The following is a 17,119-nucleotide window of genomic DNA, read 5'->3' as shown; positions in this document are numbered from 1 at the left end:
TTTCTCGTTAAGTTGCACAATATCTGCTTTCTTTGACTTCTCTAGCTAAATGGCCTTAAACGGATTTTGGACTGATTTACATTTCTACGTGCGGACTTCTACATATTACTTTTCATTCAAAAGTGAGAAGAATGAGGTTGGTTGAGCTATGATTTTGAGCAAATTAATTTACATTAAATTTTTTTTTTTATGATTTTTCAACTAAAGAAATTGAATTAATGTCCGCTGCTGCTGCTCAAACTCGGTCCTAGACAAGTTGCCAGAGCTTTGTTACTGAAAGAAATATAACTAATCTGAAAATTGGATACAGAGAAATACAATCTGCATGCAATTGACTATTGCGAGATGCGAGCATTACACAAAATTGCACAAATAGTCTGAAAGGGGCTGGACAGTTAACTTTTCATTGACTAAACGAACACCCAACTATGCGTCACTCAGACAGGAATTGGTAATCCCTTCTTTGCCATTCCATCTAGGATATCATTGAGAGCCTGACACAAGCCAACGATCTGGCAAATCAAATGCCAAAGTTAGGAGCCACTAGATGTAAACTTAAGCTCAAAACACACAATTCCGTAAACTTCTTCCTAGATATTGTCCCAATAAAATTTGCAGAAAATACCTGCTGATCCCATTGTTGCAGCTCCTCAGTGTCATCTTCAAAATGTATCACAGCTTCCACCTGAAATGAAAATCGTGTGGTAGTAATACAGAGGAATAAAAATGCAGGTCTCTTTTCTCTCATTTTACTTGGATAACTTATAACCTAGGCAGACAGCTACAGACTGATATTGAGATTTCTAAGCCTAGCCGTCACCTCCAGCAGGCTTATTACCTTAACAGTCCTGGGGTTGACTATCCTATTTAAGGAAAGAAAAGGCACCAAGTCGAGGGAAAGGCCAAAGCCCACTGCCCAAACCGCGGGCGGGGGAAGGAGAAAGAAAGAGAACACAACAGACAAGTCTTCAATAATACGTGACATTCATTAGGACAACAATAACTCCAACAAGTTTACTCTTTTTATCATCACCTCAGATCAAATAAATCATCATTTTTTAGTTCTCTCAAGTTCGTTGCAAACTAAAAACCTCTCAAAGTACAAAAATCTTCCACCTGCTTATGGAGACAACATTGAAGTTAGTAAAAGTTTCAGACTTGGTTAAAGAGGTAATGCGATTTTTTTTCTTTTTGCGGGTTGATATTATGGTTTTTCAGATATATTTAGTTGCTTTTTAAATTGTTTTCGGTTTTGTTCTTGTTTTCATCTTTTTGCTGTTTAAATGGAGCTTCACCATGAGAATAGTATTGGACATACTACTAATGACGTCCTTGCCATTCTGCATTCTGCAAATAATCATTATTATATTCCATATTTTGTTTCTTCACCTCTTCTCCAATGTACCGAGTTTTCTTCTCAAGACTCCCAAAGGAAGCTAATCCAAATTGTCAAAAAACTTGCCTTTGTTACCTCTGGGAGTGGGTCCTATATCCACTTTCCTCAGCCTTGGAGGCCTGCCCTCCTTTGTGATGGTGTTATGAGCCACACGGCTACTGGAAATGATTGAAGCATGGCTCATATGACACAAGACTGCTAGAACAGAACTTTTGCTATTTTAATTAGCTATCTGAGTTTTATTTGATGATATAAATAGTTATTACGATAAGTTTAAAGGTGGTTTCTAGAATTTCAGGGCTTCCAGTGGGAGGATAAGGGCTCAAGTTTCAGGACTCGATAATCTGTTCAGTAATTCCTCAAGTTTTGAAAGGCGTTCATTTACATCTACACAATTTACTTCACACTTATCTGTATATGTGCATATATAAGAATGGGAGTCCAGATGAGCAACGGGAACACTTTCCTCACATATCCTACAGATTACTGAATCAGATACATCCATTGAGATTTCTGTGTCAGTGACTTTTCATCCGGAAACATACAACACACTCTGGAAGGTTGGTCATTCTTCAAACATTCCTTCAACCCCTTTATTTCGCTGCTCATTTATCTTGGGAGAATAACCATCTGGTGTCATAGCAGAGTTCGTACTTTGTATCCTTAAAATTTCAGGGCTTCCAATGGGAGGATATACGCTTAAGTTTTGAGGGGTGTTCATTTACATCTATACAATTTAGTTCACACGCATCTGCATATGCACATATATAAGAATGGGAATCCATATGAGCAATAGTAACACCTTCCTCGCATATCCTACAGATTACTAAATCAGATACATCTAGATTATGCTCCGGCTTATTAAATAATCCAACTAGATGTTGTTGCTGCTCTTTCGGTGAAGTACTACCAGAATCATTCAATAACTTCCCCGCGTAACTGCCTCCACCTAGATGAAACCGCTGCTCTTCTGAAAGAAAATCAAACTGAGATTTCCGTGTTAGTGACTTTTCATCCGGAAACATAGAACCCTCTCTGGAAGGTTGGTCATTCCGATCAGCAGCCCCCGTAGAACTGCACCAACCTGTCTCATGAAGAGAAGACACACAGGTCTGTTCTTGCAATTTTGATTGAGCATCAAGTCTCTGATATAGAGGATAATGGGAACCCGAATCAGCAGACCTGAAGGTAGGCACCCAACTCATTCTAACAGCAGCAATGCTGTCTAAACATTTCTTAAATTTATGAAGTGATATCTCATCAATTGGTTTGCTTTCCTTATGGAACATCAATAACCTAGTGCAACGTGTAAAGAGCATTCATGTGAACAACCACTTCACCATTCCTGTCTGACATTGTTGTCTTTTCTCAGTTAAATCTTGGATAATGCTTTTCACATTTAGCAAGAAACTGAGAACAGGTCATCTCTAATTTGAGCAAGAACTAGGAAATCCTCTACCATTTTCTGCTCTTCTGAATATGAAGAATCAATTTTCTCGATAACATCCACAACATCCCCAGCAAAACCAGCCAGCTCTAGATTCACTATTTCTTTAGCAGCATCAAATCTTGAATGCAATGAACCTAAGAGCTCCTTCAAATCAGTATAGAGGATAAGTGTGAAAGTAGTTTTTAATATGATGATAATTGTTTCCTAGTAGGGAGTTTATTATTCTTGGAAGAAGTTATGTTTTCTTGTATAAAACATAATAGTAATCTGAATAAGATATGCAGAAAAAAATATATCTCAAAAAGTTTCTTGAGTACTTTAAACTCTAGGAGATCATTGGATTCTCTATCAACGAATCCATACTATTCATCAAAATCACATACTAAGCTAAAATAATGTTTTGGTCTCTGTACTATTAATTTTGTTCGAATTAGTTTGTCTCAATTTTCAGTTAAATTATTCTTTATACTTTTAAAAAAATTTCAATTAAGTCCTTTCCTGTTAACGATAGTTACCGCCACTAAGTTTGGGGTCACGTGTCAAATTTGACGACACGTGACACTTTTTTATTGTCTATGTACTAGTGAATGTCACGTCAAATATCACGTAGCATCTAAAGTGACGTTAACAAATTAGATGTGGACTGGTTACAAATTAAAAAAAATAATACAGGCAATTATTTTGGTGAGCCCTAAAATTCTACCCAACCCTCATCTTCTCTCATCTGTTTTCCTTTTCGAGCATCTATTCTCATGATCAGCAATCGTCACCCTAAACCCTAATTTCTCCAAATCCCCAGAACACATCTTCGTCCCAAAACATGTCACCCACAATCAAAGATTGAGCCTCCGGAGGCAACTTCCTCCTCGTCAAGAAACAATCTATTAGAGTTTCTCAACACAGGATGAACCACATAGATGAGAAGGTTGATGGCAAGTCCCAAGGCCAAGGTACAGAAGCAAGCAGTGAACCAGAGAGCCAAAAGGGAGGCAAGGAACAGAGCGAGTAAAAGCAGTTAGTCGTTTAGGTGACAGCTGAAGAGGATAAGAGGGTCTTCCCAAAAGAAGTCGAAAAGAAACCGGAGTGCAACAACAGTAGAAACAACAAGAAGGGAGCCAAGGGTGCCAATGAGAAAAGTGCTCCACATGTGGCGATGAAGAGAGAGTAGCTGATGAAGAAGAAGCAGGCATCCTTCTAGACTCACTCAAGCACAGATAGGATATCATCGGGGGCGGTTGAAGACTCCCAAGTACGTGAACACCAGCCAAGGGCGGTCACAAGAAGCAATGATAGTCAATTTTTGGATAGATCAAGAAACGAGATCTCAGACAGATATGGCAAGGAAGGAGAAGAAGGATCAGGGACTTGTTTTGAGGCAAGGAAGAAGCAGACATTTTTAACAAATACTTGTCCTAGTGGAATTAAATGATGAAGCACCAAAGCTCTTGTAACCTAATTTCAAAGTTGCAATAGATTAAAAAGGAAACAAGCAGAATTTCTATTGAAACTTTAGCTGTCAAAAAAGACAAAATATGCAAGTCAGCTCCTGACTAATGATATAAAATTGCTACTTGTCTCTTATTTCTCAAAAAAAAAAAATTCTACTTGTCTCTAGATAATCATTGAAATAATTTTTGATAAAAGAAGATTCATTGGAGAAAGAATGCTAAAACACATAATTAAGAACAAGGTATCCTCCACTCAAAGTTTCACAAAAAATAATTAAATAATTAACACAAAAATGGAAACAAAAATTAAAGTTTCACGGTTTCCTCAAAACTGATCAACAAATCTTTGAGTTGTTGAAAGTCAATAGAATCCTGTAAACAATAACTATATACCTGATCAATTGAACCCCTCATTCTATCCTCGTAAATCATTCTTGACGCTATCTTCTCAGCCTGAAAAAGAATGTGAACAACTGTTTAAAGTCAATGTTCAAATCTTTGAGTTGACAGATGTAATATCAATATGGAAGGAGGGAACAGAAGAAAGGATGAATAACAAAAAACAAACCAAAGAATTTTATAAAAATTTTCTATGCCACTTCATATTTTGATTTTCAAACAATTTTCCATTGAAATTGTTATATATTAACAAAATAGTTTCTACCAAAATGTTTCAATTCTAATCAGCTAAACCATATATCTCTTTATTTAGAAAAGCAACAACTTTTGCTAATATTTTGTTAAAAGATTTTCTAAAACTAACCAGACCCTAAACAACCACAAAGCAGAATAAGCTTCACCACAGTGACTCGTGAGTCTGAATTGCATACAAGTTTATGATGAAGCTGAAGAGAAAGTGTTGAGGAACATGCCAATACAGAAGAGGACCTTCTATAATGCATGAGCTTATATCATTAGTTGTAAGCACTAAATTTTTAACTGTTATATTATGATTTCCAAACTGTTATTCTTTAAAAAAAGGCCAAAAGACACTTGAGCTCACAATTAATATTGTGAACTCGAGTTTAAGTTTAGCATTTTCCTACATCTAACAAATCCGCATTAATCAACATAGAGGAACACAAGATTTACAAAAACAGAAGTCTGAGAAACACAATGCATGCAAAACCCCCCAAGGATGATGCTTGATATCTCATTATAATAAAATAGAATAGAACTTCACGAGGGCTACATGTTTGAGATAATAAATAAATACACTTGATGAGGATGCAACACTGTATCAGTTAGAATTGTACCTTTTGAGGAGCAATACCCAGCAAAGTGCCCAACTCATCAAAACTACGCCAATATTGAAATGAGTAAGTTCAGAAGAAATAAACAGTCACATCAGTAAAGTGAATAGATGAAAGATAGTAAGCTACATAAGATATTAAACCTTATATTTGTGTAAAGCTTGCTTGCACTCAAAAGATTATGCTCAATCATGGCACGATCCAGAACGGTAAAATTGTCAGGCAGAAGCGCTTTCTGCTCGAAAGAAAAAGGTGACATATATCCATTATGCCTTGGAATAAGAAAACATAAATTCTGGATACGCTGCCTGTGGACTGAAAGGGAAAATTATTACAACCTGATGTGGTTTCAGTTCTTCAGAAAAAGCATCGATTTCTGGTTTTCTCAAAATCCTCTCTAGATACACCTGGCAACCCACAGTACCACAACATCAACTACCAAGATGGAAAAAAGGGTCGATGAGTGTAGCTAAAACAAATGCAGGGTTAATTTGCACACAAGTGTGGGTGCAGGCATTGTCGAGAATGCAGATGTCAGATGCCGTGTGTATGCCCCACAGAGAGAGAGAGAGAGAGAGAGAGAGAGAGAGAGAGAGAGAGAGAGAGAGAGAGAGAGAACCTTCTGCAATATAGGATAGATTTTCAATTTTGAACATCGTTCGTCCTGAACCATATCCCAACACATCAGCACATTGAGTTGACTATGCAGATGAAACTCTCAAATTACCTTCCACCAAGAAAGAAAATTTACTTTGTACAGAGTGGCAAGAACACGAGAACGCTGAGGGCCAGCAGCAGCCAAAATGGTACATGTCACAGCAGCAGATAGAGCTTGCTCCAGAGCATCTTCGTCAATTTCTCTAGTAGATTATAGCAGTCAATTATAGCAAAGCATCAATAATTTCATCCAAGAACATCTAGCATGTACCAGCATTGGTAAAAGATGTGGAAGGGAGAACATAATCCACAAAATATATTTTTAACTATGTTTCTTTGGGTGTGTGTAGAAGTAGAAAAGAGAAAAAGCATTAAAGAAAACAGAGTTCACACTGCCTTTGGCACTCAAGGATATCCAGTGAATTTGGAGGAGAGCAAAACATCTATTGGGATATAAAAGCATAGGTTTCTACATAGTTGTATAGATTATGTGGAATTGCTGAAAAAAAAAATGCTTAAAACAGCAAGATACTTTTAAGTTACTTAAAAGCAAGTTATTTCCATTTAAAAATAAGTAACTACATGCTTGGATAAAATGTTGTTGCAGATAGATAATCAATTGTAATTATTAAACAAATTCATTAAAATGTACATAATATCATGATATACCATATTATATATATTGTTAATGTAAGTATTTTAAAAAATATATATACTTTTTATTTAAGAAGAGAATAAGTAAATTAGTTAAATAGAAAAATAACAACCTAGAAAATTAAGAATGCTTATTTCTACTTCTATAGTCACTTTTAAGAACTAAATGAGCCACTTAATACAGAAAATAGAGCAACGATTTTTTTTTAGATAAAAAGTACAAAGAGTACATCAAAACTATTGCACCAAGGGAGTGCAACTTGTTTACAAAAGATATTTACAATCCGGTAAGACTATCAATGACATATCCAGAATCCTCAACCTTATACATGTGCCTCAAAAAAAATAGAGACAAATATTTTTTTTTTTTGAAATAAGAAGTGTAGAAAATTTATCAATAGACACTAAGGGGGTACCCACCCATGTACAAAAACATTTACAATTTAGTAATGGTATCTACGACATTCCCAAAATCATCTCACCTATACATGTCATGACCTAATATAACCGAACCAAAAAAGTTCAATCATCTACCCTAATTCTTGTCATGTCACCCTCTACACCTTCCAAATCCCTACTGTTATGCTCTTAACAAATAACCCAAAATTCGTTAAAAGGGATAAGCATTAAATGAGGTTTCTTTTCACATAACTCCTTCTGAGCCCAAAGTTCCTCCTTACCAACCCAGCAATCACCCACTTGTTGCCAATCAGATTATACACCATAAGGGTGAAAACTCAAAAACCACAGAACACCAGAGGAGAATATCACTGCAAGATTCCGAGTCTTTTTTACATAGATAGCAACCATTTATCATAGTTCTATCTCTTCTCATGAGATTATCAATCATTAAGATGCATTCCCTCCTTGTTTCCCAAGCAAAGAAAGCAATTCTAGACAGAGCTTGAACTTTCCAAATCTGGCTAGCTGGCAACCTTTGCACCCCCTCCCTCCAGTTGCCTACCAAATAATGATAGTAGGACTTAAAAGAGAAGCTACCATTTTTCGTCAACTTCCACATGATGCAGTTTCTCTCATCACTTGCTTGAACGAAAGGTAATAAATGGATTATTGTCTCATATTCATTAACCTTCCAATTGTTAAGGTCCTTGTTCACAATCACATTCCACACCCTACCACCGAGTATCAATAACTCTGTTCCGTAGCACATTGTCATCACACCAATACCTCCATATCCACTTTCCATGTAAGGCAATGTTCATTTCAACAAGAGCGCTCAAGTCCAATCCCCCTATAGTCAACCGACAGCTTCACATCTTCCCACTTCACAAGATGATACCTTCTCCTCCCTTCTTCATCCCCCCACAAAAAATGACACCGGATATATTCCAATCTTCTGGCAATTTTCACGGGAATAGTCAAGGCAAAGAGATAATAAATCGGTAAGCCAACATACTTTTTATTAGAGTTAATCTACCCCCCTCAGACAGGAATCTACTCTTCCACCCGACCAATCTGCACTCAAACATGTCGATCACAGGATCCCAGACACTCCCTTCCTTGAATTTGGAACCCACCAGCAAACCAAGGTACTTAATGGGAATGTCACTCTCTACCCCTTTAAAAGCCTTCTGATTTCTTTCTTTCCAAGCCACACAAAAAATAGACAAAGGAATAAGTCTAATACATTTCTTCTTTTTACAAATTCCCCCCATGCCCAAATTTCCTCCTTAACCAAGCCCGCTTCCACCCATGTAATACCCAGAAGACTATACACCATAGACCATAAGTACTAAACCATAGGATACCATAGAAGAAGATGGTTACAAGTCTCAGCCACATTTTTACATAAGTAGCATGCATTCACCATAACTCTGCCCATTCTCATAAGATTATCAATGGTCAAAGTGTACTCCCTTCCTGCTTCCCATGCAAAAAAAGTGATTTTAGATGGAGCATGGACCTTCCAAACCTATTTATAAGAAAATAGTTGGCAAGCTTGATCACTAGTATTCATCAACGTATTATAAAAGGATTTCACAATAAATAGTACATCTTGTTTTAGTTTCCACAATACTACATCCCTACTTGAGGTCCTATGAACATGAGAGTAACTACAACAAAGCTTCATATTCTCCACCCTTCCAATCATTCAAATTCTGCTCCACTTCCACATTCTACACCTCCCCAACACCCCCACCTCCGCCACCATAAACCTTCTCCATCATAATAACTTTTACTCTTGGTGATAGCAAAAATTTGTGAATACTAATCTTTAAGCTTTCCAATTACCAATCCACTCATTGATCCAAAAACGAATTTTATCACCCCCCCCCACCTGTCACTTGACATTACAAGTGAGTTTTCCATTGTTCAAACCAATCCCCCTCCACAAACTGGAGCCATGAGAGCAATGAGCACCAGGACTCATTATCCATTCATCTCCCTCAACAAGCATCGACCATTCTTTTCCACAAACTATCATCCCCCTTAAAATATTTCCACAACCATTTACCTTGCAAAATCATATTCATCTCGACCAACGAGCAGAAACCTCACCGGCCTCCTCACGTCCTCCCACTTCACCAAGTGATATTTCTTCATGCTCTTAGCATCACCCTAAAGGAAACATCATTGCATTCTTTCCAAAGCCTCTCCAATTTTCATTGGAATAGTAAGGGAAGACAAATAATAGATAAGTAGATTTTTTTATAAGAGTAAGTCGACCTCCTTTAAAAAAAAGTTCTTCTTCCAGCAAGCTAATCTCCTTTCAAAAGTCTCGATCACCGAGTCCCAAGTCCCTAAATTCTTATATTTAGCACCCAAGAGAAGACCCAAATACTTGACAGGAAACTTTGTCATTTTACACCCTAGTAGACTCGCAAGGGACTCATCGCTATCCCAACCACCTAAGCTGACCATTTCTGATTTATTCAAGTTTATGTAAAAGTCAGAAACCACTTGAAAACACAACAGAATACAACTAAGTCTCAAGATCAACCCCTCCTCCAGTTTATAAAAGATTGATGTATTATTCGCAAAAAACTGATGAAAGACTTCCACTTCCTGATTTCTTCTTCCCACCCACACTCCTCCCAAGAGATCCAGTTCATTCGCTTTAGCAATTATTTTATTCAAGACTTCCTTAACAATAATGAAGAGCAGGGCGATAGAGGGTCATATCTAAAACCACTAGACGCCTTGAAAAACTGGGAAGGGTCACCATTGATCATCACAACAAATGAGGTTGTAGATATGCACATCCGAATCCAATTTCTCCACCTCCATCCAAAGCCAAGCCTACTCAACATATAATTCATAAAGTCCCAACTCACATGATTGTATGCTTTTTTTCATGTCTAACTTGCATAGAATCTCCTCCCTATTGTTGCTTACTAAAATCGTCCACGATCTCATTGGCCACTATCATTGTATCCATAATTTGTCTCTCTTCCACAAAAACATGCTAGTATTTCCCAATAATCAACCCCAGAAAACTCGCCAATCTTTTGGAAAGGACTTTGAAAATTAGCTTGCAGATGCAAACCAAACTAATCGGTCTGAAGTCTTTTATGTTTTCACCCCCTTTTTTATTAGCAATAAGGACCAAAAAAGTGGAATTTAGAGACATCAAAAATGACCCTGCATTATGAAACTCTCTAGACACGTCAACCAGATCATTCTTAATCACATGCTGAAATTCCTACAGAAAACTCATGTTGAACCCATCGGGACATTGGGCCTTGTCATCATGACAATCCATGAGAGGCTCTTTAATCTCTTCTTTCGTGAATTCCTTCTCAACACCGAATCTGGCAACCTCATCTATCATCTCAAACTACAGGTTATCAAGTCTTGGTCTTTTACCAAAATCATCACAATATAGCTTAGAAAAGAAATTTGTGGCTTCTTCTCTCACATCTTTGTTACCCTTGATAGTACAATTGTCCACAGTTAATTCTTCGACACAGTTACATCTCCTCTTATGGCTAGCCAAGCAGTAAAAATATTTGGTGTTTCTATCCCCTTCTTTTATCCACTTCTCTCTCGATTTTTGTCTCCATGAGATCTCATTTATCCTCATTCTGTAAGCCAAGTCAACCCTCAAACCTTCTCTTCTTGCTCTAACCTCCTCCGAAGTATGTTGTTCCCCCTCTTCCCTGTTGATGTCATCCATTTCTTGGATGATCTTGTTCGTTCTCTCCGCTTCTTTCCTCCCTTCCTCTTTGGTCCACTTTTTTATCTCTTCTTTCTTTTTTTTTTTTTTTGAAATATCAGATAAAAAATGTTATTCATAAAGGTACCAAGAGGGTATCGCCCATGTACAAAGTATATATTACAATTCTATTGTGGTCCATGACCTAACCAAAATCATCCCAATCTTTGATGTCATGATTTAACAAAATAGAACCAAAAGTATAGATCCACCCATCTTTAATTTCTGTAATATTAGTTTCTATGCCCTCAAAAACTCTTACATTTCTTTCCTTCCACACAACCCAAAATATAGTTAATGGAATAAGGAACAAATGTTTTTTCTTCTTACAATACACTGTCCACCCCCACAATTGTTTACTCACATTTTCAGCCATAACCCAACTTAATCCCAGCAGACCCAAAACAGTGTTCCAAATGTTGTCGGTCATCGGATACCACAAAAGTAGATGGTTGCAGGTCTCCTCGTCGAATTTGCACATATAGCATCTATTAACCATGGTGTTACCTCTTCTTTTCAATATATCAAATAGTCAAAATGCATTCATTAGCGGCTTCCCACGTAAAAAAAGTCATCCTAGGAGGAATCCCACTTTTCCATATCTGTTTGAAGGGATCTGAACTGATAGCATTTCCAGCATTTGTGTCAAGAAGATTGTACATCGATTTCACAGAAAAACTAATTTTCTCATCAGGCTTCCATACTCTCTTATCCCTTGCTTCTTTCACCTTCATGCTGTCCAAAGTCAACAGCAAGTTGCAATATTCATTAATTTCCCAATCCTGCAGATTCCTTGTAACTTTCACATTCCAAGTCTTCCCTTTTCCCATATTTTCATACATGTCCTTCACCCTCACCTCTTTATCACTAGCAATCTCAAAAATTCTTTTGAAATGATCTTTAAGTTTAAAACTACCCATCCATTCATCCTCCCAAAAACTAATATCCTCACCATTTCCAAGCTGCCACCCCCACACAGCCCATGAAAACATTGTTGTCATCCCTGATTTTCTTCCAACAACTCCTCCCATGCGGTTTGAATCTACCCCTTCTTCCCCTCTCCTTCTCCCAATTCCCCCCAGCTTGCATGCACGACCCTCCTCCACAGCCTCTCCTCCTCCATAAGAAATCTCCATAACCATTTTCCGTGAAGAGCATTATTGAGTTCTCTAATGGACCTTAAACCAAGCCCCCCTCCCCCCCCCCCCCCCTCCCACAATAGTTTCTTTACCTCCTCCCATCTTATTAAATGATATTTTCTATTCCCCTCCACATCACCCCGAAGAAATCTGCATTGAATGTTTTCAAGTTTCTTTGCTATGCTAGCCGGAATGGTTTTATCTCCTCTTTCAATAGTCTCAGTTTGCAAACCACCCTAAAACTAGCTTTGCCACGAATCTCAATCTCTTTCTACTTTTTCTCTATCATGCTTCTGAAACTCTCAACTTCCAACCACTTATTATCAATTCTAAACGGAACTAGGCTCCAGTCAATTCTATCATAAACAATGCATATAGGAAAGTGATCATAAGTTGTTCTCTGCAGCACTTTCTGAGTCAATCCTATGAGTTGAACAATGAAATCTGCATACACAAAAAAATGTCAACTCTAGAAAAAGATGGGTTGCTTCTATCCTTGGACCATGTCCAACAACCACCGGATAATGGCAAATCCATCAGATTCAATCCTTTGATGTTATTTTTAAACTCCTCAACAACCGAAAATTGGTCCCCAGATCTTTCACTCCTCTTCAACACCATATTAAAGTCACCCTCCACCACCCAATTAACACCCCATTTCATAAGAGTAAACTCCTAATTCTAAGAAGAATAAAACCCTAAATTACTAAAACCATAAGAATACTCTTGAATAGTACAATAGTAGACTCCTAAAATAACATAATGATTTTCAATTTAATACAATTGCAATTGCTAATTTATTTAAGAAACCTAGTACTAACACATTCTGCATCAATAAGATTCATCAATCCTCTTGCCCACATACTCCATAAAAAAAATTGGCGTTACTACATAAAACAACTTTCAGCACTTAATCAATACCACTCATACTCATTATTTCATATTGTTTCAGATTGGTCCTACATGCTACCATATAAATTGAATCTTCCATCATTCAAGGTCAAGTTCCTCATATTATCTACTTCCGAGTATAGTTTGTGTTTTTGGCCTCCAACTATTTTTTGTGGCCATTGATTTCTTCATTCATAACAGCCTAGTGACCAGTTAGATCCTAAAGCTTTTAAAGCCTTTTTTTCCCTTGTCTACTCTCGTTCTTAAAAGTCCCATATGTTCTTTACATATGTTGATCTGGCTCCTATTGCTTCTTATGTAAATCCACTACAGATTGTTCTATCTTATGGGTGGTAACAAAGTGTCCTGGAAGTACAAGCACTGTATTCACTAGCCAGAATATCAACACAGGATTAATAATGATTGATAAATTCGAACATGAAGTAGTAAAAGATAAACAAAGACTGATCAAACTAGTTAGAGGTTGCTCTGGAGGGGCTTAGCTATGCTTTCATGCAAAAGCATGTACTCATGGAAAAAGTAAGGAGGGACATATAAACCTGAGAGATAGCGTGTGCGACTCTATTAAAGATATGCAAACTTGAGAAACAACATCTGCAGCTTTATTGAAGATATTGCTGTTCAAACAGATTTTTTAGCAATAGATGGAGTTGATTCTCTTCCCAGTCATTCTAAACATCTTTCTAACGACTTTGATCAGCCTCCCTGGATTCCTCTTCTAGCCCCTAATGCACATCCTTATCTAGTTTTTACGCCTGAATCTTTGCATACAGGTGGTAGATGTGGAAGCAAAGGACTCAGTTATGGTCTTTTACCTGTTTCCATGATGGCCATTAGTGTTTTGTACCCTCCTGTTGCCATTATAAAAAAGTTCATGATGATAACTCCATAGCTGTTAAGCCAATACATTATAGGAATCTACAGACCTAAATGACTTGATCAAAAAACTTAATTGCATGCAAATGGGTCTGTCAAGGATAGATATAGGGGTTGTCATTTCTCCCAAAACCTAGAAAGGAAAAGAAAGTGAATCAGGAACTGCAAGGGCTTACCACATTAATTGGTTACAGAGATCTTAAAGGAAACAATAGCTAGAATACTTTGATGCTAAAAAATGAATATGTGTGGTTTTACAAGATGAGAAAGAGATGCAAAGGGCTGTGGGTTGTGTTATATGGAAGGGATTGTATCCAAGGACCACTCATAGAAAAGAGGGTGAATCTGGAACTGCAAGGGCTTACTACATTAATTAGTTACAGAGATCTTAAAAGAAACAATATCTAGAGTTGTTTGGTGCTAAAAAATGAATAGATGTGGTTTTGCAAGATGAGACTGACATGCAAAGGGCCGTAGGTTGTGTTACATGGAGGGGATTGGATCCTAGGACCACTCATAGAAAAGAGGGTGAAAGAGGCAAACAACTATGATTATGGTGAAATGGTAAATACAATAAGGATGTTCCCTTACATCTTCTCCAACATAATATGATGGAACAATAATACCATTCCTATCCAAGTGGTCCTTGCTAGATTTTATGTATTACTAAGACATTTAAATTCAGAATTTTTGTTTTTATCTTTACTTCTAATATTAACCTTAGGGATTCTATAAATATAAAAACAATATGAGATAAAAATCATAAGTCATTAAATCTTGATAAATGAGTGAATTCTACCTTTGTGTACAAATGTTTTGTAATTGAGCAACACCCCTTCAATTCTATTCCATAAAATTCCACTTTTCACTTTCACAAAAAAAAGAGGCCATTGCATATAGCTAAGTATATTTTAGAGGAAAGAACAAGAATAATATATTTGAAGAAAGAAGACTTTCTTTTGTCTGGGCCGGACATCCAGATGATAGCATACTATTTATTATGATCTTTTTTTTTCCTTTCTTTTTTTCACTCTCTACTTGTTATCACTTTCCAAGCCTTTGCCTGGGCTATCTACATCAATCACAAGTAGAATATGAGGGTAATTTGCAAAGACAGATTAAGAATTCTTTTCATTTTGCAGAATATTTTCAACAATGATTTTTGGACTCTTTAGATCCAAAAAGTTGGATAAACAGAATATAGGAATAACATGTACATACTCATCCCCAATCTGGCGCTTTTCAATTTGAGATATGTCATAATATCGTAGTGCTGCTTCTAGGAACTTCCTTTTTAAATCCAAAATCCTAGCATAACAAACCTGACAAGAAGAAAATAAGGATTAAATTCATAAGCAAGCAGGTTTCCAGGACCTAATACAGATGTCATCTGTCAGAAATTGCCATACCTTGTACTGTAAATTCAATACTTCATGATGACTGTTGCTGACTAAGAATGAAGCTTTATTTATAAAAGCTTCAGCGTTAGCAGCATCATCATCCTATAAATGCACAAATGAAGAAGTCAGTTATACAGACGATTATTAATCAAAACTTGAAAAGAAAAATAGAACATAATGTATGGGGATATCCACAGCATATTCCGCCAAGAGTCATCAGCATCAACATCCCAGAGGATGCAATCCACAGACAAAGACCCCACACGGCATTGCTAGGTAATCCCTTTTTCAGGTTGAAGATTAGAATCTAAATTAAATGCAAAAGAGTAGAGCCAATTTTTATTTTCAGAGATAACAGATTATACTCCCCAGTCCACTAACAATATTTTGATAAGAAAGTAAATACCTCAAGATACAGGCGAGCAATCTGCACACATTTTGACAACCTGAATGTATCATCTATTGCCCTGATGGACATTGCAAAAATTCCACATACAATCAAAATGAATTTATCAAAATCTTTTTTTGAAATATATTTTGAATTTATCAAAATATTGCAGTAAACCTGCTCCCACAAGCAAACTAAATATGAGACTACCAGACCTCATTCCGGAGTCTAAATCAATTCCACTAAGCATCTGAGCTGCTTTTGACCACTGCTGTTCCGACTCATACAAACCAGCAAGCTTTTCTCTAATTATTAGCACCTGAAACTCACAAATAATTTGCATCTCAAATTGAATACTAACATATCCTACCAAAAGATTACAACCGCTGACCAGCTGAAATGCACTGCATCATTATTATCTTAGACAAAAGGGAAGTTCTACATGAGTTCAATTACCTTTTCCATTAATTTCATTGAAAACATTGCTGGAAATTTATAAAAACCATCTGATTGCAAAAAGAATACAGGGTGTAATCTAGAAGAAATTGTGTTAAAATAATGGAAAGTTAACTAGGAGCCACACCTAGAATCCCTTCCTTAAGAATCATATCTAATGTGAGAACTTCTACGTTTCTGCAAATTAGAAAACCAACCACATCCCATAGTTTTTTCAAAAAAAATAGAAACTAACCACAGCCCCGAGCAACGACTCATCATCCAAAACGAACCTGTTCCTCGAAGGAAACAACGCGAGGCTGAATCTGAGAGAGGGTATAATGGGCAATCTCCTTTTGGGTTTCCGGCTCCAATCTCCCTAACTCTTGAGCAAAAGTCTGTAAAAGCTGCCGCGACACCACCAACGGGACATCGTCGGATAACACTGAAAGAAAATCACTTAATTAACATGAAGAAGACACCGATAAAAATCCAGTAAATAGAGCAAACCTAAGTGAACGGTTTCGAGAAGGAATACTGTGATCAATGAACTTCTTTGCTTGAACTATGTCGTTGGATGAAAGCACGGAGGAAAGTATGTGCTTGTACTGTTCGATCTTTTGCCTTTGGTCCGAGATCACCGAAGCGCTCGCGAATGCACTTTCCATTGCCGAGACCTTTTGGATTTTTGATTTTTGTCCCCAATCAGAACCCTAAACGCTGAGTTCAGAATTTCGCAGCAGCCCTCGCAGCCCGGCTGTTCCTCCCGTTGGGAGCCACGGTACCTTTTTATAAATCAAATTTCCTTTCCAAATCCAGGAGAGACACGTCATCAAAGAGCACCGGTGGCCTTCCATATCCAATCTAAATTGACTATCTTTTAATTTTTTAATAATTTGTAATATAAAACTTATAACTATATAATTAACATATC

General features: G+C 37.0%; 1 protein-coding gene across 3 annotated transcripts; it reads right to left on the bottom strand.

Annotated features, from left to right (window-relative positions):
- Positions 1 to 248: 248 nt before the first annotated feature.
- COP8 (Proteasome component (PCI) domain protein) lies at positions 249 to 16,965 on the bottom strand. Of its 3 annotated transcripts, none has more exons than XM_022040644.2 (14): positions 16,724 to 16,965; positions 16,479 to 16,630; positions 15,966 to 16,069; positions 15,769 to 15,829; positions 15,372 to 15,464; positions 15,184 to 15,284; positions 6,299 to 6,407; positions 6,167 to 6,211; positions 5,886 to 5,954; positions 5,691 to 5,782; positions 5,551 to 5,593; positions 4,688 to 4,747; positions 626 to 685; positions 249 to 512 (listed from the first exon to the last, which is right to left on the bottom strand). In XM_022040644.2, exons 1-14 carry the CDS (start codon positions 16,851 to 16,853, stop codon positions 438 to 440), a joined length of 1,194 nt encoding a protein of 397 aa, XP_021896336.2. In that variant the 5' UTR covers positions 16,854 to 16,965; the 3' UTR covers positions 249 to 437. The 3 variants fall into 3 exon arrangements, with proteins under 3 accessions (XP_021896336.2, XP_088063837.1, XP_088063835.1); XM_088207711.1 differs by having other exon boundaries at positions 16,442 to 16,630; positions 16,696 to 16,837; XM_088207709.1 differs by having other exon boundaries at positions 16,696 to 16,837.
- Positions 16,966 to 17,119: the final 154 nt, after the last annotated feature.

The sequence above is a fragment of the Carica papaya genome, chromosome 1 (genome assembly GCF_054855325.1).
Source record: "Carica papaya isolate Zhongbai chromosome 1, ASM5485532v1, whole genome shotgun sequence".
Classification (NCBI taxonomy): Eukaryota; Viridiplantae; Streptophyta; class Magnoliopsida; order Brassicales; family Caricaceae; genus Carica; species Carica papaya.
The sequence above is the reverse complement of the archived record's forward strand: the minus strand, read 5'-3'. Positions and strand labels throughout refer to the sequence as shown.

Coding starts and splice junctions, on each gene's coding strand:
- COP8 (XM_022040644.2), bottom strand. CDS start 16,853: ATGGAAAGTGCATTCGCGAGCGCTTCGGTGATCTCGGACCAAAGGCAA. Junction 5,955..6,166: donor TCTATCCTATATTGCAGAAG/GTTCTCTCTCTC, acceptor GTGGGTTGCCAG/GTGTATCTAGAGAGGATTTT. Junction 686..4,687: donor TGAGGGGTTCAATTGATCAG/GTATATAGTTAT, acceptor TTTTCATTTCAG/GTGGAAGCTGTGATACATTT.